Raw genomic sequence first — 25,791 nt, 5'->3', positions numbered from 1 at the left:
GGTTTGTCGAGTAGCTACTTTTAGTCCGGTGGACGCTTGGTGGTAGCGTTTTGTGATGCGATGTTGTAGTGTGGACGACTTACATACCATTCTTTTGCTTTGATACATGATACACATGCTTATACACACTTTAGAAGTATGCTTTCTTCTACAAGAACCTAGAGACAGTTCTCACATCATGGACGACACACATGAAAGGATTACCACTCCACCACGCTCATCCTCATCCATTCAGGGATTTTTGTTTCTTCGCACCGAACGGTATTTGGGACATTTGGAAGCAACGAAACGACACCGTCTGCAAAAATGCATCTTGTCATGAAGCCCACCTTCCCAATCAAGTGATGAGGAAGGCACTGCCTCGTGCACAGCTGGCATGCTATGCGGTGATCTGCGGGGCTTCTTTAGAGCGTTGTTTCAGTGGAGGGTTTGTCGAGTAGCTACTTTTAGTCCGGTGGACGCTTGGTGGTAGCGTTTTGTGATGCCATGTTGTAGTGTGGACGGCTTACATACCATTTGTTTCGCTTTGATACATGATACACATGCTTATACATATTTTAGAAGTATGCTTTCTTCTAGAAGAACCTAGAGACTGTTCTCACATCCTAGACGGCACCCACGAAAGGATTACTACTCCACGTCGGTCATCCTCATCCTTCCGAGGATTTTTGTTTCTTTGCACCGAACGTTATTTGTGACATTTGGAGGCATCGAAACGACACCGTCTGCAACAATGCATCTCCTCTTGAAGCCCACCTTCCCAATCAAGTGATGAGGAAGGCAATGCCTCGTGCACGGCGGGCATGTTATGCGGTGATCTGTGGGTGCTTCTTTAGAAGGTTGTTTGTGTGGAGGGTTTATCCAGTATCTACTTTTAGTCCGGTGGATGCTTGGCGGCACCATTCGTAATGCGATGTCGTGGACGGCTTCTATACTCTTTTCATCTTTAACATACATTTAGGGTATTATGAATGACACGCGCACGTAGATACATCTTTCTTCGAATATGCTAATTCTCGTCTAGGCGAGAATTAACCAAGTTTAATCTAACTTGTACACCTATTTCACTTCACAATTAAGAAACCCATAGATAGGTGGCCATACGCACAAAAACCATACGCTCTAACCAATCATCTTCTCTAGATAAAAAAAATAAACGAGCGCGGTAAACATGTTTTCTTCTTGTTTTGGACAGCATGAGCGTGGCAAACATTTTTCTCCCCCGAGTGAAAAACGAGCTCCACGGGGTAATTAAAAAACAGAAATAAATAAAACGAGATGGCAAAAAAAAGAAATAAAAAGAAAAAACGCATGGCCCGCCGCGGGCTCTAACCAGCACGTGTTCCCCCCGGCCTCTCGTCCCTCGACTCGGATAAATACCTCCTCTCCCCTCTCTCCCCTCCCCGTCTCCGTAAACAGAGAAGACAGAAGAGAGAAGAGAAAGAAACCAGCAGCAAATCCCACATCCGCCTCCGCCTTCCCTTCCTTTTCCTACCCCCGATCGAAACAGAGAGCTAGCTTAGAGAGATATTCCCGCGAATCTTCTGCTCCGATTCCAAGCCCGTCCCGGTCTCGGTCGCGTCCCACTCCCCCTTCAATCCTTCAATCCTTCTTCACCGGAACCTGCGGCGGCAGTTCGAGTCCAATCGTGAGGCAGAGTAACAGGGCGAACGCGGGAGCCAGAGCGAGAGGTCGGGAAGAAGAAGAACTCACCGGCGGCGGCGAACCGGACATGTGCGTGGAGGGATTCGAGGACGCGCAGATCGAGAGGCCGGCAGATTTCGCGGTGGGTAAACCCCCTCCCTCCCCTCCCCTCCCCTGTTCTACGCCCATTCGATTTGACTCTGTTTTTCTTTTCTGTTTCTTGCGATGTTCGTTCGTGTTCGGATTTCGCTCGCTGAAATCAGTGGTTTTTCTGTCCGCCGCGAGAACATGAGGTCAAAATAGAGGTCTTTCTTTCTCCTTTCGTCCTTGATTCGTGCGTGTTTGTTGCCTCGGTCTGGATGGTCGATTAGTCGAGGAGAAGAAGAAGAAGAAGGAAAAAACGTGCACACACTTTGCGTGCTGCGCGAATGCTTCCGTTTCTCCCCTTCCCTTTCCCTGAAAAATCCAGAGCCAAGTAGTAGCACAGATTATTTAGCACTAGTTTACTTATTGCAGCTGGAATTAATGAACTACTCCCATTATCTTATCTTTTATTAGCAAGAATACTAGTAGTAGTAATATATTATCCTATTATTAATATTATTAGCAAATATATATTACTACTGTATTATTATTATATCTCCCTCGTGTGGAAGGTGTGAACAGAGAGATATGCCTTGAATTGTTCGGCGGCCGAGAAGTTTCTAGCTGGGATTAAGCTAGCCGGGGCGGCGTGCCGCAAAAGCGAAATCTTTTTTGTTGTCCTGGCTCGGCGGATGTCATGCCCCATGTCTGCTTCTGCATGTGCATTGTTGTTCTTATGCGGTGCTTCTCATCCTGTGATCAAAATCGTCATGTCGGATTTCCAGTCGACGTGTATTGCTCGATATCCTCTCGTCTTCTGCCACAGAGATATCTCCATCTCATCTCCTGTGACAAGGAAAGATATTTGCGTCTGAAAGTAGGACAAACTGAAATGTTCATAAAAATCAACGTCTGCAAAGTTCACTACTAGCAGTGCTCTGCTTCCTTTATTTCTCTAATTGAGGTTATTAAATTGTAGCACCAAAGGATGGGTGTCCTTTATATCTTCTTAATAAGTGTTGGGGAAACATTTTTGGTTCAACAAATGGTAATCATCCATCATCCATCATCATCATCTGTGTTCTTTAGTCTTTACATGTAGAACAGTCAGCGCCGGTAAAGTTCAGATAGTGCTGTACCCCTTTCTGCATTGAGGCCAAGGAAAAGCTGGCCTTTTTCGTGCTGGGACGACACGTCTTTGGCAATTTCCTAGTGATCTACGTGCCTTTCTAGGTCTGAATTACATAATCATGGGGTCCCTTTGTCCCTTTAGCTTGCAATTATGGGTTGCAATGCAGGCAGGTAGTGGGCTGTGGGGTGGTGCTCAAGAATGTACACCTGGAAGCTTGACATTCCTCGGCTAGTCAGTAGCACCTTCTGGGGCTTGCGGCTTGTGGTTTTGTCAGTGCGTTCGTGTGCATTTTTGCGGGGTTTTGTTTATGATTGCCCACACTCGAAATGGCTGCTCGTGGCATTCTTCTTCGAATAAGGGATTGCCGTCTGTCGCCGACTTGACCGAATTGGGCTTCTGTTTGTACGTCCCTTTCAGCTAGGTGGATTAGTGTTGCTGCAAGCCTGCAAATCATCCACTCTCTATGTGATGGATGGTGGCGACGTTATTTAAGCTATTGTAGAGTTGTTGACAGGGTTAAAAACTTGGGAAGATAGATTCTTTTAACCTGAGTACACCCTTTGTATCATTGTCCTAAATTTTCTCTGCTATATTTTTTTCAAAGCTGATGCAGTACCTTGTTTCTTAATCAGAAGACTGCCGTGATCTAATCTTCTGTTAATTTGGTAATGTGCAGATGGAGAGAGTCTGTGAAAACACAGTGTCCATTGATTTCAAGCAAACCAAGATGGTGGCTGGGATTGGAGAGAGCTGGCACAATTTTGTCCCAGCTATCCGATCAGGGGACTGGTCTGACATTGGTGGCCGTGATTACATGGAAGATGCGCATGTCTGCATCCCCAACCTAGCCAAGAACTTTGGGTACAACATGGTGGATGATGAAGTTATTTCCTTCTATGGGGTAATTGCTTATTCACTTCTCAAATCTGGTTGTTCAGCTTGATAGTTAATGTTCTCTTTCCTGACATCACCATGTCCTTACGATTCTCAGGTGTTTGATGGACATGGTGGAAAAGATGCCGCGCAGTATGTTCGCGACAACTTGCCGCGGGTCATCGTGGAAGATGCTGCTTTTCCTCTTGAGCTTGAGAAGGCAGTCAGGAGGTCGTTTGTGCAAACTGACAGTCAGTTTGCAGAGAAGTGCTCTGTCCAGGATGGGCTTTCTTCTGGAACAACTGCACTTACAGCAATGATTTTTGGGAGGTACTGTTCCTGTGACCTGCAATCCTGGCTCTTAGTTTAGTATTTTCATTTCATTGATGACCAGAAAATCGTAATGCAATCGAGTACTGGAGTTGACACTAGGTTGACTTGTTCCTAAAGCTGCTTTCAAACTTATGCATCATAATTCAAAAAATCACAACATGCTTTAGACTAAGGTTATTAAATTTCTCTAAATTGCTGCACTTGCACTAGGACCTCTTGTGATACTGCTACCATGCTTTGTGTTATAATATGCCAATGCCAGTATGGCTCATCAGAGTTGGCATCAGTACTCCATAGCTGCAGGCTGCTCTGTTATTGAGTGACCAGCAATGCTGATTGTTTGCATGTCTTGTGCAGGTCTCTTCTGGTCGCAAATGCTGGCGATTGCCGAGCTGTCCTTTCCCGGCGCGGCGCCGCAATCGAAATGTCCAAGGACCACAGGGCCTGCTGCCTGAATGAAAGAAAGAGAGTTGAATCCCTAGGCGGCTACGTCGACGACGGCTATCTGAATGGCCAGCTAGCGGTCACCAGAGCGCTCGGCGACTGGCATCTCGATGGCCTCAAGGAGATGGGCGAGCCCGGAGGCCCGCTGAGCGCCGAGCCGGAGCTCAAGATGATCACGCTGACCAAGGACGACGAGTTCCTCATCATCGGCAGCGACGGCATCTGGGACTACTTCTCCAACCAGAACTCGGTGGACTTTGCGCGGCGGAGGCTCCAGGACCACAACGACCTCCGGCGGTGCTGCAAGGAGATCGTGGAGGAGGCGATCCGGCGGGGCGCCACCGACAACCTGACGGCGGTCATGGTCTCGTTCCACCAGGAGGCCCCTCCCCAGATCAGGGTGAACAGGACGGGCAGGGTCGAGCGGAGCATCTCGGCCGAGGGGCTCCATAGCCTCAGGGTGCTCCTGGAAGGCCAGTGATCTCGGCGGCGCGCCATTGTCGCCGCCGCCTTCTTCTGCATTGTTGAGTGTCAACTGTAAGTACCGATCCGCCGTCGTCGTCGACATGCCAGTTTGTGGCTCTATTGTTACCTGGGAATAAAACCAACGAACCTGAAGAAGATCTCACCCGCCATTGTGAATCGTGAGGCACCTGTAAATATAAGTTGGGAGCTTAATTAGGGTGGTAAGGGAGTCAGTAGCGTGCATCCAGGGGGCTTTGAGGCTCATTATGAGATGATGAGATGTGTTGTTCCCCCTGTTTAAGTTTTGTCTGTAAAAGAAACCATTCTCTGGTTATTGCTATTGTATCAGTGTAACTTGAGTTGTCTCATGTGATGTGATGAACCACCACCTTGTTGATCACTGATAAGATGAGATGTGTTCTTCCCCCCTGTTTAAGTCCTGTTATATTTGATCATTTGTTTAATTGCTATGTTTTAAGTATTGTTATCCATCATCCACTACTTGGAATACAACGAGAAACTACTCCCTCCCTCTCAAACTCTCAAAATAAGTATTGTGGTTTTATACAATAATGGTGTATAAAAAAAACAAGCAAGTAAAATTCACGGAAACTATAATGCTGTATCAAAAAAAGACAAGCAAGTAAAATTGACGGGAACTATGATGCAGTATCAAACAGAAAACAAGCAAGTAAAATTATCGGGAAATATAATGCAGTATCAAACAAAAAAATAATGCAGTATCAAACAAAAAACAAGCAAGTAAAATTAACGGAAACTATAATGCAGTATCAAACAGAAAACAAGCAAGTAAATTGAACAAAGATTTTGGTGATGGACGTGGCCATGATTTGACATGAGTGCTAAACAAATTTGTTCAACCACGAACATTGCACATTTTTTGGAGTTTTAAGTATTGTGGTTTCTTTCTTCCTAGGTATTTTTTGGAGTTCTTTTTTGTGTGTGCAAAAACTACCATCCAAAGCATGAAGTTCCATCATTGACGGACGGACGGACGGACGGACGGACGGAAGAAGAAGAGCACGAGGGAAAAGGATCGGATCGGATCGGATGTGGACGACGCAACCACCGAGACCGAACCACCGCCGGTCGATGGGAAGAAAGGGAAAGGCGGTGCGTCACTCCGCCCCACCACCGGACCTGCTCAACCCCAACGCCCAAGAGCTCACTCGTCAGCATCGGCGTCAGCGGGAGCGGCGCGCACACGTACCCAAGGCAAAGGCAGACGCGATTAAACATAACACTGGCATTCGACTATTCCGTTCCGGCCAAGGTTGACGGCGGGGAGCGGATTGGGCTGGCCCCGTCGTCCAGGCATCGATCGTCGTCTGGCGGACGCAGCGCGTGTCGCGGGTGACGCGCGGGAGGCGGGAGACACGTACGCGTGCGCGCCAAGGAGGAGGCGCGGGTCGGGTGGATGGGGCGGGACACGTAGCGGGCCGAGTCGGTCCGCGTGTTTTTACTACCGGCTCGGCTCGACACGGCACCGGCGAAGCGAGGAGGGCGGGGCTATGCCTGCGACACGTTTGCTTGTTTGTTAAGCTGCCTGTGATCGATCCGTTTGTCGCCGCCGCCTTGGCAACGACACGTTTGCTTGTGTTTAGCTAATTCGTTTTGGCGACGACACGTTTGCTTCCTGCTCACTCCTGACGTCCAGTCCAGTGCGGAAGTGCACGACAGCTCCATCGCCAGACCCCTGTCCATCGAGTTCGAGAGGACGCGCGCGGTTTCTCGAGGCACCACACACCACACACGCTCCGCTGCTCGAGCACTTGCTTAGCATTCTACTATGTATGCCATACACCTTTTTTGTTTGTTTTAGCAATGTATTGCCATACTACTCTGCTTTACCGTTCCGATGATTGATCTTATCCCGAGCAGTCTTAAGTCCGTTCCCAAGACACGTGGCAAGACTTCACCTTGTCACGCAAATAACATGTTCAAATGAATAGAAACATATACATTTTTTGACATTTTGAGAAACCCCCGGAGAAAAAAGAAGGACGTTATGCTTTCCAAAAACTCAAATCTTGTCATGGCATTCAGAAAAACGAATCCAAAAAATCTAAAGATATCCAAAAAACCAATGGAATGTAGGGATTAGATTGAGTAAAACATTCTAAAGTGTGCAAGTAGAGAATACATTCAACATACCATGGCTCATAACAATCTAATAAAATAGCATTGTTTATTTCTGAATTAGTAGATTTTTAAAAAATATTTAGAGTCATACAGATACAAATCCTATATATATACCTAAAAGAGTCATCCCACTCACTTATTTATCTGTAAGCATATAACACTTCACCAGATAATTACGAAGGGAATAAGGCTCACCTCAATATGCAATCGTGCATGCATGAGAAAAGAACCGCCACAACATTCAATCATAAACGAGAAAATGTTTTCCATTTAACACTTCCCCATATAATTATTCTACTTACATGATAGTTCAATTGTGTTTTAGAAGAGGAAAAATATAGTTCGGTTTAAAAGACAACCAATTCTGAAGTATAAAATACATAAGTGAACTTTAGTGGTAACTCAAAGTTGATATGCATAAGTGAACTTTAGGTCTCTATAGGTGTGCCCTGCCTAAGACAGTTGATTCGGCTCGTCGGTGCACGTGCTCCGTCTTCATCCTTGGTTTTGGCGGCATGGTTTGGTGGCCTCTTGAGCATGGCGATATGCTTTACCTTTGGCTCCCGAGACCGGTTCTCCCTCCATTTCCAAAAATACTTGGTATGCTCTGGCCCTCGCCTTGCCGGTGACAACAATGGTTGGTTTCATTCTTAGTCAACGGCAAGATGCCATGGTGAACTCGTGGCCTGTTGATGCTATCTTGGCAACTCAAGTTGTTCTTTTATGATGTGTGTTAATTTTATTGCACATGTCTCATTTAGAGACCTTGTTGCAATTTTACTTTGTTTACTAGGCCTTCAATGTAATTCGAGTAGTAAGATGTGAGGTGGCTTCTAGCCCTTTTTTTAAGGAATGCCATCATAGCTCACATTATCGCTATCAAATAGTCGTTACATCATTCACAAGCAAGGAAATAATAAAACTAGGAGGTTCATCAACCCAAGCATTGTGATTGTGGTTGGCGTCCCTAGCTAAGCCATGAGCAACAAAATTGGCATCTCTATTACAAAACGAGATTTCTACTTTACTAATGCTTGTTTGGGACTACTTCGCTCTTTAAACTTTAACTCCGCTCCGGAAAACACAAGTCAAATAGGGTAGCTCCACAATATGTCTCTCCGAAAAAAACTAGAATCTCGGCACAACTCCCTGTTTTTGTGAAGCTCTTGCTTCAAAAACTTTAGAAGCTGGAGTTGGGGACAAATCACTCACCACTCCCACCAATAGGTCGACACCCCTTCGTTTTTTCCATGTCATCCAAGAAAATATATCCTTCCCACCAAATTTCTCATTCTTGAAGCTGGAACTAGCTAGTAGTAATCTGAGTACAAACATCCTCAAAATATTGTTGATGAGAAACCTCCTTCATTCATAATCTCAATGACCTCAAGGCAATCGGACTCGATAATAATTCTATCAAAGCCCTTCTCAAAATATCAAAAATAGGAAGCGGCTTCTAGCCCCGTATGATAATACAAGGTGTGGGTTTTTTTTTTAAGAATGGTGTGCGTTATTTTCCTTATGGATGCCCTCGCTACCATATCTACTGGAGTTTTGAGATGTTAACTGTTGTGTTCAACCCTTATATTCATTTGTGGCTATTTTATTTGCATTTTATAGTTGAAGTTTTGTGTTAGTTTATTACTGGTAATTCATATTATTTTTCAGTTGCTCTATATTTTTTTGGGTTTTTTTTTTCTTATAAAATCCTCATTCTTGTTTTGTGTGTGAAAATGACGAGATCTATTATAAAAATTCACCAAAAATACACAACATCTCAAAAATAATAAAAAATACATCTTGATTCCAAGGTCAACAGACGACCACTACTATCGTCAGAACGAGCGACCGATGCACCGCTGTCGCCACTCTCCTACTGAAGTCGGCTTGATTTTTTCGATGACAGCCGGAAAGCCCTTGTGCACGTGCCCCTAAGGAGCAACTAGTGTCATGAAGTCATAGCTGTTGTCATTGAACCCTTGCATAGTTCTGAAGCACCTGACACCAAGTCTCCTCATAATTGGTTCTAACAAGCAGTTGACGTGTATAAGTCACTAGTAGAAAAAGGGGCTTTTGGCCCGGTTGGTAAGGCCCTTTAGTCCCGGTTTTTGAACCGGGACTAAAGGGTTGTTACTAATGCCTCTCCCCTTTAGTCCCGGTTCTTACACGAACCGGGACTAAAGGCCGCGGCCACGTGGAGCTCCACCTTTAGTCCCGGTTGGTAGGAAATTTTATGATTTTTTTTGAATTTTTTTTTGAATTTCTTTTTGATTTTCAAATTTCTGAATTATTTTAACCTCTAATCTCTAATCACCACCCCTCATCACTGCTCAATTTATCCTCTAATCTCTAATCACCCCTCATCATTCCAAATCATCTAACTTCCCGGACGGTCACCCATCCTCTCACGCTTAATTTCCGGGTTCTGTTCTCCCTCGTTTCCAAGTCTGCACTTGTTGTTTTCCTGACAATAGTAAGTTGTCAATCCTATTAACCCTCAGGAATTTAGCTTGAGCATGAAGTGACACATTTCACTGTTTGAGTTTGAAACTATAGTTTTGAAAAACAATAATTATTTAGTAACACTAATATTTCTTGAATAATTAGTTTGACCATTGTTTGACCACAGTTTGACCAGATTTGACCAAAATTCAAAAAAACTGAAATAATTATTTAGTAACACTAATATTCTAGAATAATTAGTTTGACCACAGTTTGACCAGATTTGACCAGATTTTTTCCAAAAAAAATTTGAAACTATATTTTTTTCTGTGCGCCACTAGTAAGTTTGAAATTTTTTCGATTTTTTTCCACTCTAGATCTTAAAAGCCCCGTAACTTTTTTTTGTTAGGTTTTTGAGGATTTTGAAAATGTTTAACGGGGTTCCCCTGGTGGCACCAACCGGTATCGCACCCTTTAGTCCCGGTTCGTGGCACCAACCGGGACTAAAGGGCCTAGGTGAACCGGGACTAATGCCTTAGCCGCACGAACCGGGACCAATGCTCACATTAGTCCCGGTTCGTGACTGAACCGGGACTAATGTGAATACTGCCCTGTGACCAAAGCCCTGTTTTCTATTAGTGAGTGATAACCGTTCTCAACCACCTTCGTCCAAGATAGTTGAAAACCGCATAAAACATGATCAAAGGATAATGTAAAAAATGTTTGAATAGTTTATTTTAAAACAGAAAGAATTTTCGAGTCCACGGTTGAGTAATGAACTTCTGCGACAGCCAAAATTGATGGGTGTATTTTCCCCTCAATTTTGAAGCGTGTAGGTAAGGGGCAACCTCGTTAAAATAATACGCCCAATTGAGCTTATATCTTGATTGAATACCAGTGCGGTGTTCTTATTGGTTGCGTGTGTTCTGATTACTCCCGTGGACGAAGTCTCATTTGCACCTTCTTGTGAGGTACCAGTGAACTCTTCCAGCATAGAGGCGCACACGCAACCGTGCGGACGAAGGAACATGCATAGTACGTGGAGTACATTGCACATACCTGCGGGATGGACAGCCCAAAAGATGAGTGCAAGACCTTTTCAAGTCAATGCTGCTTTTGGCGCCCTTTCGGTCATGGGCGTTCCACTACACCCAGCAATTGAATTGACACTGTACATTTGGTCGCCTCCATCCAATCCATATCCATCTCCAGTCCAAACATTTTTTATGCGCCCATCACCTGGCCATTCCTTGCAGCAAATGTGCGTGCTTACTACACATTTTCTGGACGTTCTGGAGATCAGTTCAAAATTACACCATAACCACTGTCAAGAGTAGAACCGTTGGTCGGTCCGTGTCACATCAGACTGATCACTTTGACGGAGATGATGACTTGTGAGGCTAGCCCGGGCAAAAAGGACGGCCACCATCCAACTCAACTCCGAAGGAAAAGAAACTTCAAATTTGCGGCCGCAAATACGTCTGGGTTTTATAATCGTGGCGTGTCAGCGGCAGATTCCCAGCTTACCGCCGGTTCACACTTCACGCCTCGCCTGCACCCCGCGATCACCACAGAAATCCCGGCCAGCTTGACACCCTTTCTCGGCTCGGCTCGGCTCATTTCATGGCTGGGACGATCGGGAAAAATCGGGCTGATATTTTGTGCAGCATGGGTCGTCCCCTTCTCTTTTTTCAGGGCGCAACGCTACGCAGGGTATATGCGATCCGCCCGCACTACGTAGCGCCTACGCAGCCACCGACGGGGATTTTCCGGTGGAGGTGCCGTGCGGGCCCCGCCTTCCTTCTCCAGCTCCAGCCGCGCGAAAAGTTGGCGACGGCGACGGGCGGGATGGGACGGGGGACGGCGTGAGATCGATCGGCGCCGGCCAGAAAGATGTATCATCGGAGATACTGTACTAGATAGAGATCGTTTATTCAGACGAAAATATCAGCTCGTTGGAACATACGTACACTCTAATTTCCGTCGATCCTAGCTGCATCCCTAGCTTAGCTTCATCCAGAAGAATAATGCTGCGTCGTGGATTCTGATTCACCGCTCACCGGTAACAGTGGGGCAGTGAATGAGATGGTGACGATGATTGAGCGAGCCTTTATCCAGAAGAATAATGCTATTCTACTTTGACGCCTTTGCTGGTCTTTTCTGTGGAAAAGGATTTGTGCTCTTTGACTGACTTTCTTTTTAAGTGTTTTGTTCTGTGTGGATGGATGGATGGAAAGAAAACTTGGTTCTGCTCTGGAATCGGTGCTTCTCTGGTGGGGTGGGTGGTAGAAGATACTCTGAAATTTGACGGTAAAATGGATCACGCTTGTGTTCGTTGATTTGCCCCTGGTGGTGTTTCTTGGCTCTGCATATCTGACCTATGGATGAACAAATTAAGCTACTGGTTAATGATCTTTTCTTGTCAAATACAGATGCAGTGCTCTGCTTTTTTTTTAACAAGTGCTCACTGCTAAAGGGATTTTTTTTACAAAGTAAGACTTATTTGGGCCAGTATCATGTCAGGGACGGAGGCTTCTGTTGAGCACGGCCCGGCCCAAGGCTCTGCCCTGAAGCCCACATAGGCATCTTCTCTTCTTTCTTCGCCACTCCCCCAGTCCTCCTCCAAGGCGCCGCGAGAATCCCTAAAAAAAAAGCGCCGGGAGATCGCGGCGGAGGTTTCCTGCCGCCGGCCGCCACCCAATCCCAGACCACCCCACGATCGACGCCGCCTCCGCTCGGTCCTCCCCTGCCGACGCCGGCATTCCTTGATCCCCTGCGGTACGGATTCGGGTCGATTCCTTTCCCCTTTTGAGTTTTGAGCAGAGCGACCATGACTGAGCAGAGCCAGCCGAGGGCACCGCCTAGGTGAACTCCATTGCTGCACCGCGCTTAGTTAGTGTTGTTGATTCCGCTATCCAGTCTCTGTTTCCTGCACTTGGCTCTGTTGATTCCATGACAGTGTTGTGTCTAGGTCTGACTTAATTCCTGCAGTTTGGTCTGGTACTGCCACTGGCCCATTTATGTATGAACCTGCTCTGGAACTTTGGATGTGTGCGGAATGCAGGAGTGGATAAGTTTGTTCTTGTTAGTAGCAGATGTTCCGGAGCGTCTAAAATTCATAACATGCTCATTTGATTCGTTAGATACATCAACATATACGGTGCTGTTAGCTACAAATAATCAAGGAACTATTTTTGTTCCACGATTCAGAAGTTCAGATACAGATAGGTGCTATCATCATTGACCGTGGAACAAATTGAGTCTGAAGGGGGAGCTGCCCTGTATAATTTTATTAAGTCATTGTGAGACACCAGCGCTCGTCACAGGACTCGAATCCTACTCGGTAGGGACATACACCACAATGCCCCTACCACTGGGCTATGACTCAGTTCTCAGTTAGGGTTCAGTGTGAAGATTACCGCACGAATATTTCAGAAGATACATAGCCGTTCAAAGCCTCATCAATGTTTCCTTTACATGAGTTTTAGCAGCTATTATCTGATTATTATCTTGATGTGTTCCATTCTGATAATAATATTTTAACTTCAGCGCCGTGCCGAGCATTGAGATTCCCAAGTCATGCCACGGAGATTCTCAATGGAGGGTCTCCCAGAGGCACTGCTTGCAGAGATCGTCAAGAGGGTTACCAAGACAAGTGATCGTAATTCTCTTTCCCTCGTGTCGAAGCAGCTCTGCACCATCGAGGCGGAGCATAGGGATGCTATCCATGTTGGCTGTGGACTCAACCCTAGGACAGATGCCTTGGTATCGCTGTTCTCCCGGTTCCCCAATTTGACAAAAGTAGAGATCAATTATTCTGAATGGAAGCCCAGTGATGGGGGCCAAGTGATGGGGGCCAGTTGAAAAACCAAGGCCTCCTTGTTCTATCATCTCGCTGCCACTCACTGTCTGATCTTGCTTTAAGCTTCTGCTCATACATCGATGACATTGGTCTTTATTATCTAGCTGAGATCGAAAATTTGAGGTCCCTCAGGCTGAACCATGCACCAGCAGTAACTTCTACTGGGATTTTACGGGTGGCGGTTGGTTGCAGGTATCTTTCGGTTCTCCACCTTGTTGACTGTACGGCAGTAGACAAGATGAAGTGGCTGGAGTACCTTGGGAGGTATGGATCGTTACGGGAACTTGTTGTAAAGGATTGCGATGGAATCTGCCAGTATGACCTCCTAGAATTTGGTCCAGGATGGGCGAATCTCCAAAAATTTGAGTTCGAGATTAATGGAAATTACGTTGAGATGGGGGCCCACGATTCCTCCTACGTGTCTGGCTACCCATATAGCTATGACATCTGCTGTGATAATTTGAAGGATCTTAGATTGGCTCATATTATAACTCAGCCAGAAATTGGACTTCGTTTTCTCCTGGGGAAGTGCAAAGCATTGGAGACACTTTATTTGGAGTACGTTATTGGTCTAAGTGAGAGTGAGATGATCGCACTATTCCAGAATTGTAGCGACCTTAAAAGCATCTCACTTCGACTCATCCCTCTGCATTGTGAAGATTATGAGTTTAGGACGGCATTGACTGATGTTAGCCTTAAGGCTCTAGCACTCAGCTGCCCTATGCTTCAGGTTGTTGAGCTCACATTCGCATTTTGCTCTGTCCGTCGGCCAACAGATATAGGCTTTACACAAGAGGGTATTGTAGCACTCATCCAATCCTGTCCGATTCGTGCTCTTGTGCTAAACGGTGCCACCATTTTCCGTGACGAGGGGATGAAGGGCCTCTCATCCTCACAGTTTCTGGAGACACTCGAGCTCGTGCATTGCAAGTCTATAACTGATGCTGGGATGGATCTCATTGCTCAGGCTCCTTGTTTGAGTCACCTCACGCTACGTTGATGTAGCAGCGTGACCGATGATGGAATGGCTGCACTCGTACGTTCTCATAAGTTGGAGTCACTGATGGTTATAGGCTGCTGTCAGATCTCTCAGGAGGGCATTCAGGGAGCTGCCGAAACAGTTCGCTACTCGGCAGAGATTGAAAACCTTGGCAGCTTAAAAGGAATGCGGATTCAGTATATGGAGTTTTAGTAGTTACAGTATCATGAAAGTAACTAGAGGACAGATGTACGCGTTCACATTTTCGTGTGGCACAACTCCAATGCCTCGGTTATTATTTTAGACTGTTAGCAACTCATGAGTTTCTCAAATTCTTCCGTCTCGCTAGGCTTGGAATGAAGGTTATTTTTTCTATTTATTTCCCTATTCTTGTCAAATTCTTGCATGTCGTGGGACTTTAAATGACGGTTGTTTTCCGTATTTATAATGTATTCACATTGCTTCTTTAAAAGAAGAGGAAAGGGGCGGAGAGCTCCTTTCATGTATTCACATTGTCATTGCAGAGCTCGCTGTGTCTTCCTACGAGATCTGAGGAGTGATAACCGGAGCTGCAGGGCTCCATCTTGGGTGCTAAACTCATAATCTCAATCGACTGGAACCGCTGGAGAAGGCAAGATGCAATGATCTTCAGAAACCTCACTATATATATATATATCTGACTGTTGGAAATACTTCATTTCCCTTGTAAAAAGTCGGTTGAGGCCGGCTTTTGCGCGGCGTAGAACAGTAGGAAGCAATAGCAGGTTATTTTGGGTTGCTTGTGAAATGCAGTAGTTTCTGCATCACAAGAAAATTTCTTAACAAGGTCACACTCCGCAAATGCAAGAAAGTGACAGATAATGGAATGGTTGCACTGGTACGTTGGCAGAAGCCGGTGTCCCTGACTTTTATAGGGTGCCGTCAGATCTCTCAGGACGGTGTCCAGGGGGCTGCCAAATCATTTCACTACTCCGCAGAGATTGAGAGCCACGACAGCCTAAAAGGATGAAGCTCAATCTGTCTCAGTCTCAGAAGTAATCTTCGGCTTTTAATTTCTGTTGCTGCATGTAGTTGCAGAATTTAACTACTCCTAGTTTTTGTTGCTGCATATATAGCAGTGGTAGTTACCACCACTTGCGTTTTGTATGTTGTATATAGTATCTGTCAAAACCGAGAGTATGTACGTGTAGTATGTAGTATATAACAATGATTAGGTAGTATGTACCATTTTTTGAGTATGCTCTTTTTTACATACAAATATGTACGTATTTCATAAATATAACAAAAATTATGGGCTCATATGCAATTTTTTCACGTAACTTGTTTTGAAATATCTTAGATATAGTATATGAACATATTTAAAATAATAAAATAGTATATATAGTACCACTTGATAGTATATGAGATATGTGGGGTAACTACCACCGGATGGTAGGATGGATTTTCCATATATATATATATATATATATATATATATACTCCCTCTGTCTGAAAATAAGTGTAGCTGATTTGTTGGGACTGAGGGAGTATATATGATACTCTGAGGTCATTTTAGACTTTATAAGCACCTCAGGAATTTGTCAGGATTTTAACGCGTTGCGACTTTTGAATGACAGTTGTTTTGGGTATTTATATTGTCTTTACATTGTTTCTTAAAGTCACAACAAGGGGGGCACTGAGCTCCTTTCATGGAGACCAAATATGACACCCCTTTCCTGTGTAGTTGTCTGGGCCTTCAGATTTGAAATGAGTAACAGGTTCTTCTAGTTGCACAATCGGCTGATAACCAGAGCTGCAGGGCTCGACCTTCTGTCGTAATCTCAATTGATTGGGGAAATGTAATGATCTTCAGAAACGAAGTCGACTCGGGCTCGTTGGTTTTTTTGCCGAGGATCCGATTCGATTGTTTCATCGCGGCATGCCCGTCCATAAATAGTTGCTATATGGCTGGAGGTGCCATGTGATCTCCAACCGCGTCACTTCAGTTCACTGCTTTCTGGTTGTATCCGATTCTTGCAAATACTACTTTGGTTCTCTTGTACTGTAGAAGTTGGCACAGTAAAGAAAAGGAACATGTTCTTTCTTCTGGCTACTTGTAGAACATCATGCATTGCACATATGAACACAATTAGTACAGTAAACAGGAATTAAAAGGCAACACAAACTAAATATCCTAGAGCACCTTACAAGCAGCAAGCTGACCATGACCTGGGAAATCCACCTGGGACTTCAGATCACAATCAACAGATGCCCAGGAAATGTTTGAGACCCTGCTTATACTAATAGTACAATCAACCAACTAACTATGACAATAGGGGGGAAAGCAAAGTACATTGCCAGCCATTACATTGAGCAAAGCAAACTATACAGCAAATACCCAAAAGGAGCTTCTCCATCAGGGTCCTCGCACATGCTGACTTCCCCAGATCGTCACTCTATCCGGAGAACACCAAATCGTCAACCTTGAATTTCATGAAAGACTTCATTTACTGCCTACTCTGGCATTCTTACCACCCACTCCAGATTTCTTCGATTTCCCTGCTTTTTCTGCAAAATAGTCCAATCACTTGGCTATCTGGCAATCATATTAATGAAGACACAAGGGTCAGTGATTTTTGCATTACCAAACACGGTACCATCTCTTATTTACCGCGCATGCGTACGTATCGTGAATCTCATGGCATTAGAACGATGGGCCACAGTAATATGCATGCCATGTGCTACCTATCAACTGGTACAATATCGAATCATGGAAACTGAAAGTGATAATTGGCACAACAACCTTGGCCAGTACTAGTACAATACTTGTACATCAATAGAGATCAAGGAGGGGCTATATAATAGAGCAACAACCTTACTTAGCCAGCAGTACAACAAATGAATCAAAATTCAGAGTATAAAGAAATGGACCAAAGTCACATGTATCCATGCATATCGTGGTATACATGATGTATTAGGACTGGGAGACATCGGTAATCTAGCGGCAACATATATTTGGTACTGTGGTAATCAATTGAATTACCAATGTAGAGTCTCCAGCGATGGACGTAGCAGCGAGTAGCGGTCTACCGCAATGGTGAAAGTAGTTGCGTCATCTTGAGATGTTCATCTCCATCCTCCACGCAAGGGCCAGAGCCACAACACAGCTGCCTGCAGTTCCTCTGTCAAGTCTGGTAGAGTTTCACAGCACCGATGCGCCTTTGTCTTTCTTTCTGCAGTTTCTAGCTTGAGCGCTCGCTGCTCCCTTGTTCTCATCGGACCATGTACCGAATCTCCAATCTACATAAGCCTTCTTATCACAATGCGTATTTTAGTATTTCGTCAGGTCGACCTAGTTACCTTGGTCAATATCACAAATACCATTGTTGGCTTACTGTGTGGTCTCATAGGTTTAAGTGCCGACAGTTAAAAAACATTTGTAGGTAGCATTATAAGCATGATCAATTATAGTACAGTGCTTCATGGCTCTCATGCTTCATGCATTGGTCAGTAGCTGATTCACCAACGCACATACTGCCTAAGCCTAACGTCTTACATTAAGTTATAGAGGGAGTATTTGATATGATTAAGACCAAACACCAATTAATCGTGACAGCCGGATGGACCATAAGTAGATGTGAGTGAAGGAAGCAGGAGACTATACACATGAATAGAAGTTCACATATTTTTGTTATGCTTGCTCCATCTATATAATACAACGAAGTTTCTTTGGTTCTTGCCACCGTAAAATAGATGAATCTTCTGAAGGAAAGCTCTAGTACATTGTATTGTTCATTACCTGACATTATCATTGGTCTTCTGATTATCATAAGTTTGTTGGCCTGGAGTGGAACAACGACAAGTATAGAAGCGATGGACAAAGATGTATGCCAGAACGGCACCAACCAGGGACACGACTTAGGTGGCGTATGTGCCGACAAGGCCGACCAGCGCGACTACTATGCACATGCATTGCTTGAGAGACCGAGCTTCTTGCCATGGATGATGAGCTGCATGGTGATGAGCAGGGACGCCACGAATGCCATGGTGTTGCAGAGCAGGAACACAGGTTTGGAGAAACTGTTTTTTCCTGTATGTTCGAACAATTCAGAAAAGTTCAGTCAAAATATATTAGTAGGAAACTTCTCATAGTAGCAGCACTTGGTTTCCTTCGTAATAGTATATGATTGGCGCCTGAGATAAGTCTAAAAATACACCAGTTTCAAGTACCTTCAACGAGTAGAAAATGTTAGTTGGGGCTGGGGACTGATTGCACTGACGGTGGGTTGCGCCACCGCAGCACCGGCGCTGCCACCAGCAGGTTCTCCAGCAGAGGCCGTGCCTCCATCACTGCCGGCAGTAGCTGTTGGGGAACGTAGTAATTTAAAAAAAATTCCTACGCACACGCAAGATCATGGTGATGCATACCAACGAGAGGGGAGAGTGTTGTCCACGTACCCTCGTAGACCGAAAGCGGAAGCGTTAGCACAACGCGGTTGATGTAGTCCTACGTCTTCACGATCAGACTGATCAAGTACCAAACGCACGGCACCTCCGAGTTCAGCACACGTTCAGCTCGATGACGTCCCTCGAACTCCGATCCAGCCGAGTGTTGAGGGAGAGTTTTCGTCAGCACGACGGTGTGGTGACGATGATGATGTTCTACCGACGCAGGGCTTCGCCTAAGCACCGCTACGATATTATCGAGGTGGATTATGGTGGAGGGGGGCACCGCACACGGCTAAGAGATCAAGAGATCAATTGTTGTGTCTATGGGGTGCCCCCCTCCTCCGTATATAAAGGGGGGAGGAGGAGAGGGCCGGCCAAGGGGGTGGCGTGCCCTAGGAGGGGGAAACCTACTCCAAGTAGGTTTGCCCCTCCCTTTCCTAGTCCAAGGAGGAGGGGGAAGGAAGGAGTGGGAGAGGGGAAAGGCAAGGGGGGCGCCGCCCCCCTTCCTTGTCCTATTCGGACTCAAGGGGAGGGGGCGTGCCTCTTGCCCTGGCCGGCCCCTCTCTCTCTCCACTAGGGCCCAACAAGGCCCATTAGTTCCCGCGGGGGGGGGGGGGGGGGGGGGTGGTTCCGGTAACCCCCGGTACTCCGGTATATATCCGATAACCCCCGGAACCATTCCGGTGTCCGAATATAGTCGTCCAATATATCAATCTTCATGTCTCGACCATTTCGAGACTCCTCGTCATGTCCGACCACATCCGGGACTCCGAACTATCTTCGGTACATCAAAACACATAAACTCATAATATAACCGTCATCAAACTTTCAGCGTGCGGACCCTACGGGTTCGAGAACTATGTAGACATGACCGAGACACGTCTCCGGTCAATAACCAATAGCGGAACCTGGATGCTCATATTGGCTCCCACATATTCTATGAAGATCTTTATCGGTCAAACCGCATAACAAAATACGTTGTTTCCTTTGTCATCGGTATGTTACTTGCCCGAGATTCGATCGTCGGTATCTCAATACCTAGTTCAATCTCGTTACCGACAAGTCTCTTTACTCGTTCTGTAATACATCATCCCGCAACTAACTCATTAGTTGCAATTCTTGCAAGGCTTAAGTGATGTGCATTACCGAGTGGGCCCAGAGATACCTCTCCGACAATCGGAGTGACAAATCCTAATCTCGAAATACGCCAACCCAACAAGTACCTTTGGAGACACCTGTAGAGCACCTTTATAATCAACCAGTTACGTTGTGACGTTTGGTAGCACACAAAGTGTTCCTCCGGTAAACGGGAGTTGCATAATCTCATAGTCATAGGAACATGTATAAGTCATGAAGAAAGCAATAGCAACATACTAAACGATCGTGTGCTAAGCTAACGGAGTGGGTCAAGTCAATCACATCATTCTCCTAATGATGTGATCCCGTTAATCAAATGACAACTCTTTGTCTATGGCTAGGAAACATAACCACCTTTGATTAACGAGCTAGTCAAGTAGAGGCATACTAGTGACACTCTGTTTGTCTATGTATTCACACATGTATCATGTTTCCAGTTAATACAATTCTAGCATGAATAATAAACATTTATCATGATATAAGGAAATAAATAATAACTTTATTATTGCCTCTAGGGCATATTTCCTTTAGTCTCCCACTTGCACTAGAGTCAATAATCTAGATTACACAGTAATGATTCTAACACCCATGGAACCTTGGTGTTGATCATGTTTTGCTCGTGGAAGAGGCTTAGTCAACGGGTCTGCAACATTCAGATCCGTATGTATCTTGCGAATCTCTATGTCTCCCACCTGGACTTGATCCCGGATGGAGTTGAAGCGTCTCTTGATGTGCTTGGTACTCTTGTGAAATCTGGATTCCTTTGCCAAAGAAATTGCATCAGTATTGTCACAAAAGATTTTCATTGGACCCGATGCACTAGGTATGACACCTAGATCGGATATGAACTCCTTCATCCAGACTCCTTCATTTGCTGCTTCCGAAGCAGCTATGTACTCCGCTTCACATGTAGATCCCGCTATGACGCTTTGTTTAGAACTGCACCAACTGACAGCTCCACTGTTTAATATAAACACGTATCCGGTTTGCGATTTAGAATCGTCCGGATCAGTGTCAAAACTTGCATCGACGTAACCATTTACGACGAGCTCTTTGTCACCTCCATAAACGAGAAACATATCCCTAGTCCTTCTCAAGTATTTCAGGATGTTCTTGACCGCTGTCCAGTGACCCACTCCTGGATTACTTTGGTACCTCCCTGCTAAACTAATAGCAAGGCACACATCAGGTCTGGCACACAACATTGCATACATGATAGAGCCTATGGCTGAAGCATAGGGAACATCTTTCATTTTCTCTCTATCTTCTGCAGTGGTCGGGCATTGAGTCTTACTCAATTTCACACCTTGTAACACAGGCAAGAACCCTTTCTTTGCTTGATCCATTTTGAACTTCTTCAAAACTTTTTCAAGGTATGTGCTTTGTGAAAGTCCAATTAAGCGTCTCGATCTATATCTATAGATCTTGATGCCCAATATATAAGCAGCTTCACCGAGGTCCTTTATTGAAAAAATCTTATTCAAATATCCTTTTATGCTATCCAGAAATTCTATATCATTTCCAATCAACAATATGTCATCCACATATAATATTAGAAATGCTACAGAGCTCCCACTCACTTTCTTGTAAATACAGGCTTCTCCAAAAGTTTGTATAAAACCATATGCTTTGATCACACTATCAAAACGTTTATTCCAACTCCGAGAGGCTTGCACCAGTCCATAAATGGATCGCTGGAGCTTGCACACTTTGTTAGCTCCCTTTGGATCGACAAAACCTTCCGGTTGCATCATATACAACTCTTCTTCCAGAAATCCATTCAGGAATGCAGTTTTTACATCCATTTGCCAAATTTCATAATCATAAAATGCGGCAATTGCTAACATGATTCGGACAGACTTAAGCATCACTACGGGTGAGAAGGTCTCATCGTAGTCAATCCCTTGAACTTATCGAAAACCTTTTGCAACAAGTCGAGCTTTATAGACAGTAACATTACCGTCAGCGTCAGCCTTCTTCTTGAAGATCCATTTTATTCTCGATGGCTTGCCGATCATCGGGCAAGTCGACCAAAGTCCACACTTTGTTCTCATACATGGATCCCATCTCAGATTTCATGGCCTCAAGCCATTTTGCGGAATCTGGGCTCACCATCGCTTCTTCATAGTTCGTAGGTTCGTCTTGGTCTAGTAACATAACCTCCAGAACAGGATTACCGTACCACTCTGGTGCGGATCTTACTCTGGTTGACCTACGAGGTTCAGTAATAACTTGATCTGAAGTTTCATGATCATCATCATTAACTTCCTCACTAATTGGTGTAGACGTCACAGGAACCGGTTTCTGTGATGAACTACTTTCCAATAAGGGAGCAGGTACTGTTACCTCATCAAGTTCTACTTTCCTCCCACTCACTTCTTTCGAGAGAAACTCCTTCTCTAGAAAGGATCCATTCTTAGCAACGAATGTCTTGCCTTCGGATCTGTGATAGAAGGTGTACCCAACAGTTTCCTTCGGGTATCCTATGAAGACACATTTCTCCGATTTGGGTTCGAGCTTATCAGGTTGAAGCTTTTTCACATAAGCATCGCAGCCCCAAACTTTAAGAAACGACAACTTTGGTTTCTTGCCAAACCACAGTTCATAAGGCGTCGTCTCAACGGATTTTGATGGTGCCCTATTTAATGTGAATGCGGCCGTCTCTAAAGCATAACCCCAAAATGATAGCGGTAAATCAGTAAGAGACATCATAGATCGCACCATATCTAGTAAAGTACGATTACGACGTTCAGACACACCATTACGCTGTGGTGTTCCGGGTGGCGTGAGTTGCGAAACTATTCCGCATTGTTTCAAATGTAGACCAAACTCGTAACTCAAATATTCTCCTCCACGATCAGATTGTAGACACTTTATTTTCTTGTTACGATGATTTTCAACTTCACTCTGAAATTCTTTGAACTTTTCAAATGTTTTAGACTTATGTTTCATTAAGTAGATATACCCATATCTGCTTAAATCATCTGTGAAGGTGAGAAAATAACGATACCCGCCGCGAGCCTCAACATTCATTGGACCACATACATCAGTATGTATGATCTCCAACAAATCAGTTGCTCGCTTCATAGTTCCGGAGAACGGCGTTTTAGTCATCTTGTCCATGAGGCATGGTTCGCAAGTACCAAGTGATTCATAATCAAGTGATTCCAAAAGTCCATCAGTATGGAGTTTCTTCATGCGCTTTACACCAATATGACCCAAACGGCAGTGCCACAAATAAGTTGCACTATCATTATCAACTCTGCATCTTTTGGCTTCAACATTATGAATATGTGTATCACTACTATCGAGATTCATCAAAAATAGACCACTCTTCAAGGGTGCATGACCATAAAAGATATTACTCATATAAATAGAACAACCATTATTCTCATATTTAAATGAATAACCGTCTCGCATCAAACAAGATCCAGATATAATGTTCATGCTCAACGCTGGCACCAAATAACAATTATTTAGGTCTAATACTAATCCCAAAGGTAGATGTAGAGGTAGCGTGCCGACGGCGATCACATCGACTTTGGAACCATTTCCCACGCGCATCGTCACCTCGTCCTTAGCCAGTGTCCGCTTAATCCGTAGTCCATGTTTCGAGTTGCAAATATTAGCAACAGAACCAGTATCAAATACCCAGGTGCAACTGCGAGCTCTGGTAAGGTACACATCAATAACATGTATATCACATATACCTTTGTTCACCTTGCCATCCTTCTTATCCGCCAAATACTTGGGGCAGTTCCGCTTCCAGTGACCAGTCTGCTTGCAGTAGAAGCACTCGGTCTCAGGCTTAGGTCCAGACTTGGGTTTCTTCTCCTGAGCAGCAACTTGTTTGCTGTTCTTCTTGAAGTTCCCCTTCTTCTTCCCTTTGCCCTTTTTCTTGAAACTGGTGGTCTTATTGACCATCAACACTTGATGCTCTTTCTTGATTTCTACCTCCGCAGCCTTTAGCATTGCGAAGAGCTCGGGAATCGTCTCATCCATCCCTTGCATGTTATAGTTCATCATGAAGCTCTTGTAGCCTGGTGGCAGTGATTGAAGAATTCTGTCAATGACGCTATCATCCGGAAGATTAACTCCCAGTTGAATCAAGTGATTGTTATACCCAGACATTCTGAGTATATGCTCACTGACAGAACTATTCTCCTCCATCTTGCAGCTATAGAACTTATTGGAGACTTCATATCTCTCAATCTGGGCATTTGCTTGAAATATTAACTTCAACTCCTGGAACATCTCATATGCTCCATGACGTTCAAAACGTCGTTGAAGTCCCGGTTCTAAGTCGTAAAGCATGGCACACTGAACTATCGAGTAGTCATCAGCTTTGCTCTGCCAGACGTTCATAACATCTGGTGTTGCTCCTGCAGCAGGTTTGGCACCTAGCGGTGCTTCCAGGACGTAATTCTTCTGTGCAGCAATGAGGATAATCCTCAAGTTACGGACCCAGTCCGTGTAATTGCTACCATCATCTTTCAACTTTGCTTTCTCAAGGAACGCATTAAAATTCAACGGAACAACAGCACGAGCCATCTATCTACAACAAACATAGACATGCAAAATACTATCAGGTACTAAGTTCATGATAAATTTAAGTTCAATTAATCATATTACTTAAGAACTCCCACTTAGATAGACATCCCTCTAATCATCTAAGTGATCACGTGATCCAAATCAACTAAACCATAACCGATCATTACGTGGAATGGAGTAGTTTTCAATGGTGAACATCACTATGTTGATCATATCTACTATATGATTCACGCTCGACCTTTCGGTCTCAGTGTTCCGAGGCCATATCTGCATATGCTAGGCTCGTCAAGTTTAACCTGAGTATTCTGCGTGTGCAAAAACTGGCGTGCACCCGTTGTAGATGGACGTAGAGCTTATCACACCCGATCATCACGTGGTGTCTGGGCACGACGAACTTTGGCAACGGTGCATACTCAGGGAGAACACTTTTATCTTGAAATTTAGTGAGAGATCATCTTATAATGCTACCGTCAATCAAAGCAAGATAAGATGCATAAAAGATAAACATCACATGTAATCAATATAAGTGATATGATATGGCCATCATCATCTTGTGCTTGTGATCTCCATCTTCGAAGCACCGTCATGATCACCATCGTCACCGGCGCGACACCTTGATCTCCATCGTAGCATCGTTGTTGTCTCGCCAACTATTGCTTCTACGACTATCGCTATCGCTTAGTGATAAAGTAAAGCAATTACAGGGCGATTGCATTGCATACAATAAAGCGACAACCATATGGCTCCTGCTAGTTGCCGATAACTCGGTTACAAAACATGATCATCTCATACAATAAAATATAGCATCATGCCTTGACCATATCACATCACAACACGCCCTGCAAAAACAAGTTAGACGTCCTCTACTTTGTTGTTGCAAGTTTTACGTGGCTGCTACGGGCTGAGCAAGAACCGTTCTTACCTACGCATCAAAACCACAACGATAGTTCGTCAAGTTAGTGATGTTTTAACCTTCTCAAGGACCGGGCGTAGCCACACTCGGTTCAACTAATGTTGGAGAAACTGACACCCGCCAGCCACCTGTGTGCAAAGCACGTCGGTAGAACCAGTCTCGCGTAAGCGTACGCGTAATGTCGGTCCGGGCCGCTTCATCCAACAATACCGCCGAACCAAAGTGTGACATGCTGGTAAGCAGTATGACTTGTATCGCCCACAACTCACTTGTGTTCTACTCGTGCATATAACATCAACACATAAAACCAGGCTCGGATGCCACTGTTGGGGAACGTAGTA

At 44.7% G+C, this 25,791-nt stretch overlaps 1 protein-coding gene and 1 pseudogene across 2 annotated transcripts; both read left to right on the top strand.

Annotated features, from left to right (window-relative positions):
• The first annotated feature begins 1,373 nt into the window (after positions 1-1,373).
• On the top strand, positions 1,374-5,329 carry LOC109764794 (probable protein phosphatase 2C 27). Of its 2 annotated transcripts, none has more exons than XM_020323575.4 (4): positions 1,374-1,786; positions 3,537-3,761; positions 3,852-4,063; positions 4,424-5,329. In XM_020323575.4, the coding sequence occupies exons 1-4, from the start codon at positions 1,733-1,735 to the stop codon at positions 4,989-4,991; spliced, it is 1,059 nt and encodes a 352-aa protein (XP_020179164.1). In that variant the 5' UTR covers positions 1,374-1,732; the 3' UTR covers positions 4,992-5,329. The 2 variants fall into 2 exon arrangements, with proteins under 2 accessions (XP_020179164.1, XP_073358632.1); XM_073502531.1 differs by lacking the exon at positions 1,374-1,786 and adding an exon at positions 3,044-3,133.
• A 6,871-nt stretch (positions 5,330-12,200) lies between these two features.
• LOC109764798 (F-box/LRR-repeat protein 14-like) lies at positions 12,201-14,796 on the top strand (annotated as a pseudogene).
• The last annotated feature ends 10,995 nt before the right edge of the window (positions 14,797-25,791 follow it).

Source organism: Aegilops tauschii, chromosome 6, assembly GCF_002575655.3.
Source record: "Aegilops tauschii subsp. strangulata cultivar AL8/78 chromosome 6, Aet v6.0, whole genome shotgun sequence".
Classification (NCBI taxonomy): domain Eukaryota; kingdom Viridiplantae; phylum Streptophyta; class Magnoliopsida; order Poales; family Poaceae; genus Aegilops; species Aegilops tauschii.
This window is presented reverse-complemented; position numbering and strand designations above follow the sequence as displayed.

Excerpts from the sequence above, each read along its gene's own strand:
- LOC109764794 (XM_073502531.1), top strand. The coding sequence starts at position 3,059 with ATGTACACCTGGAAGCTTGACATTCCTCGGCTAGTCAGTAGCACCTTC. Across the intron at positions 3,134-3,536 it reads TGCGGCTTGTGGTTTTGTCA|ATGGAGAGAGTCTGTGAAAA; the intron begins GTGCGTTCGTGT and ends GGTAATGTGCAG. Across the intron at positions 4,064-4,423 it reads ACAGCAATGATTTTTGGGAG|GTCTCTTCTGGTCGCAAATG; the intron begins GTACTGTTCCTG and ends TGTCTTGTGCAG.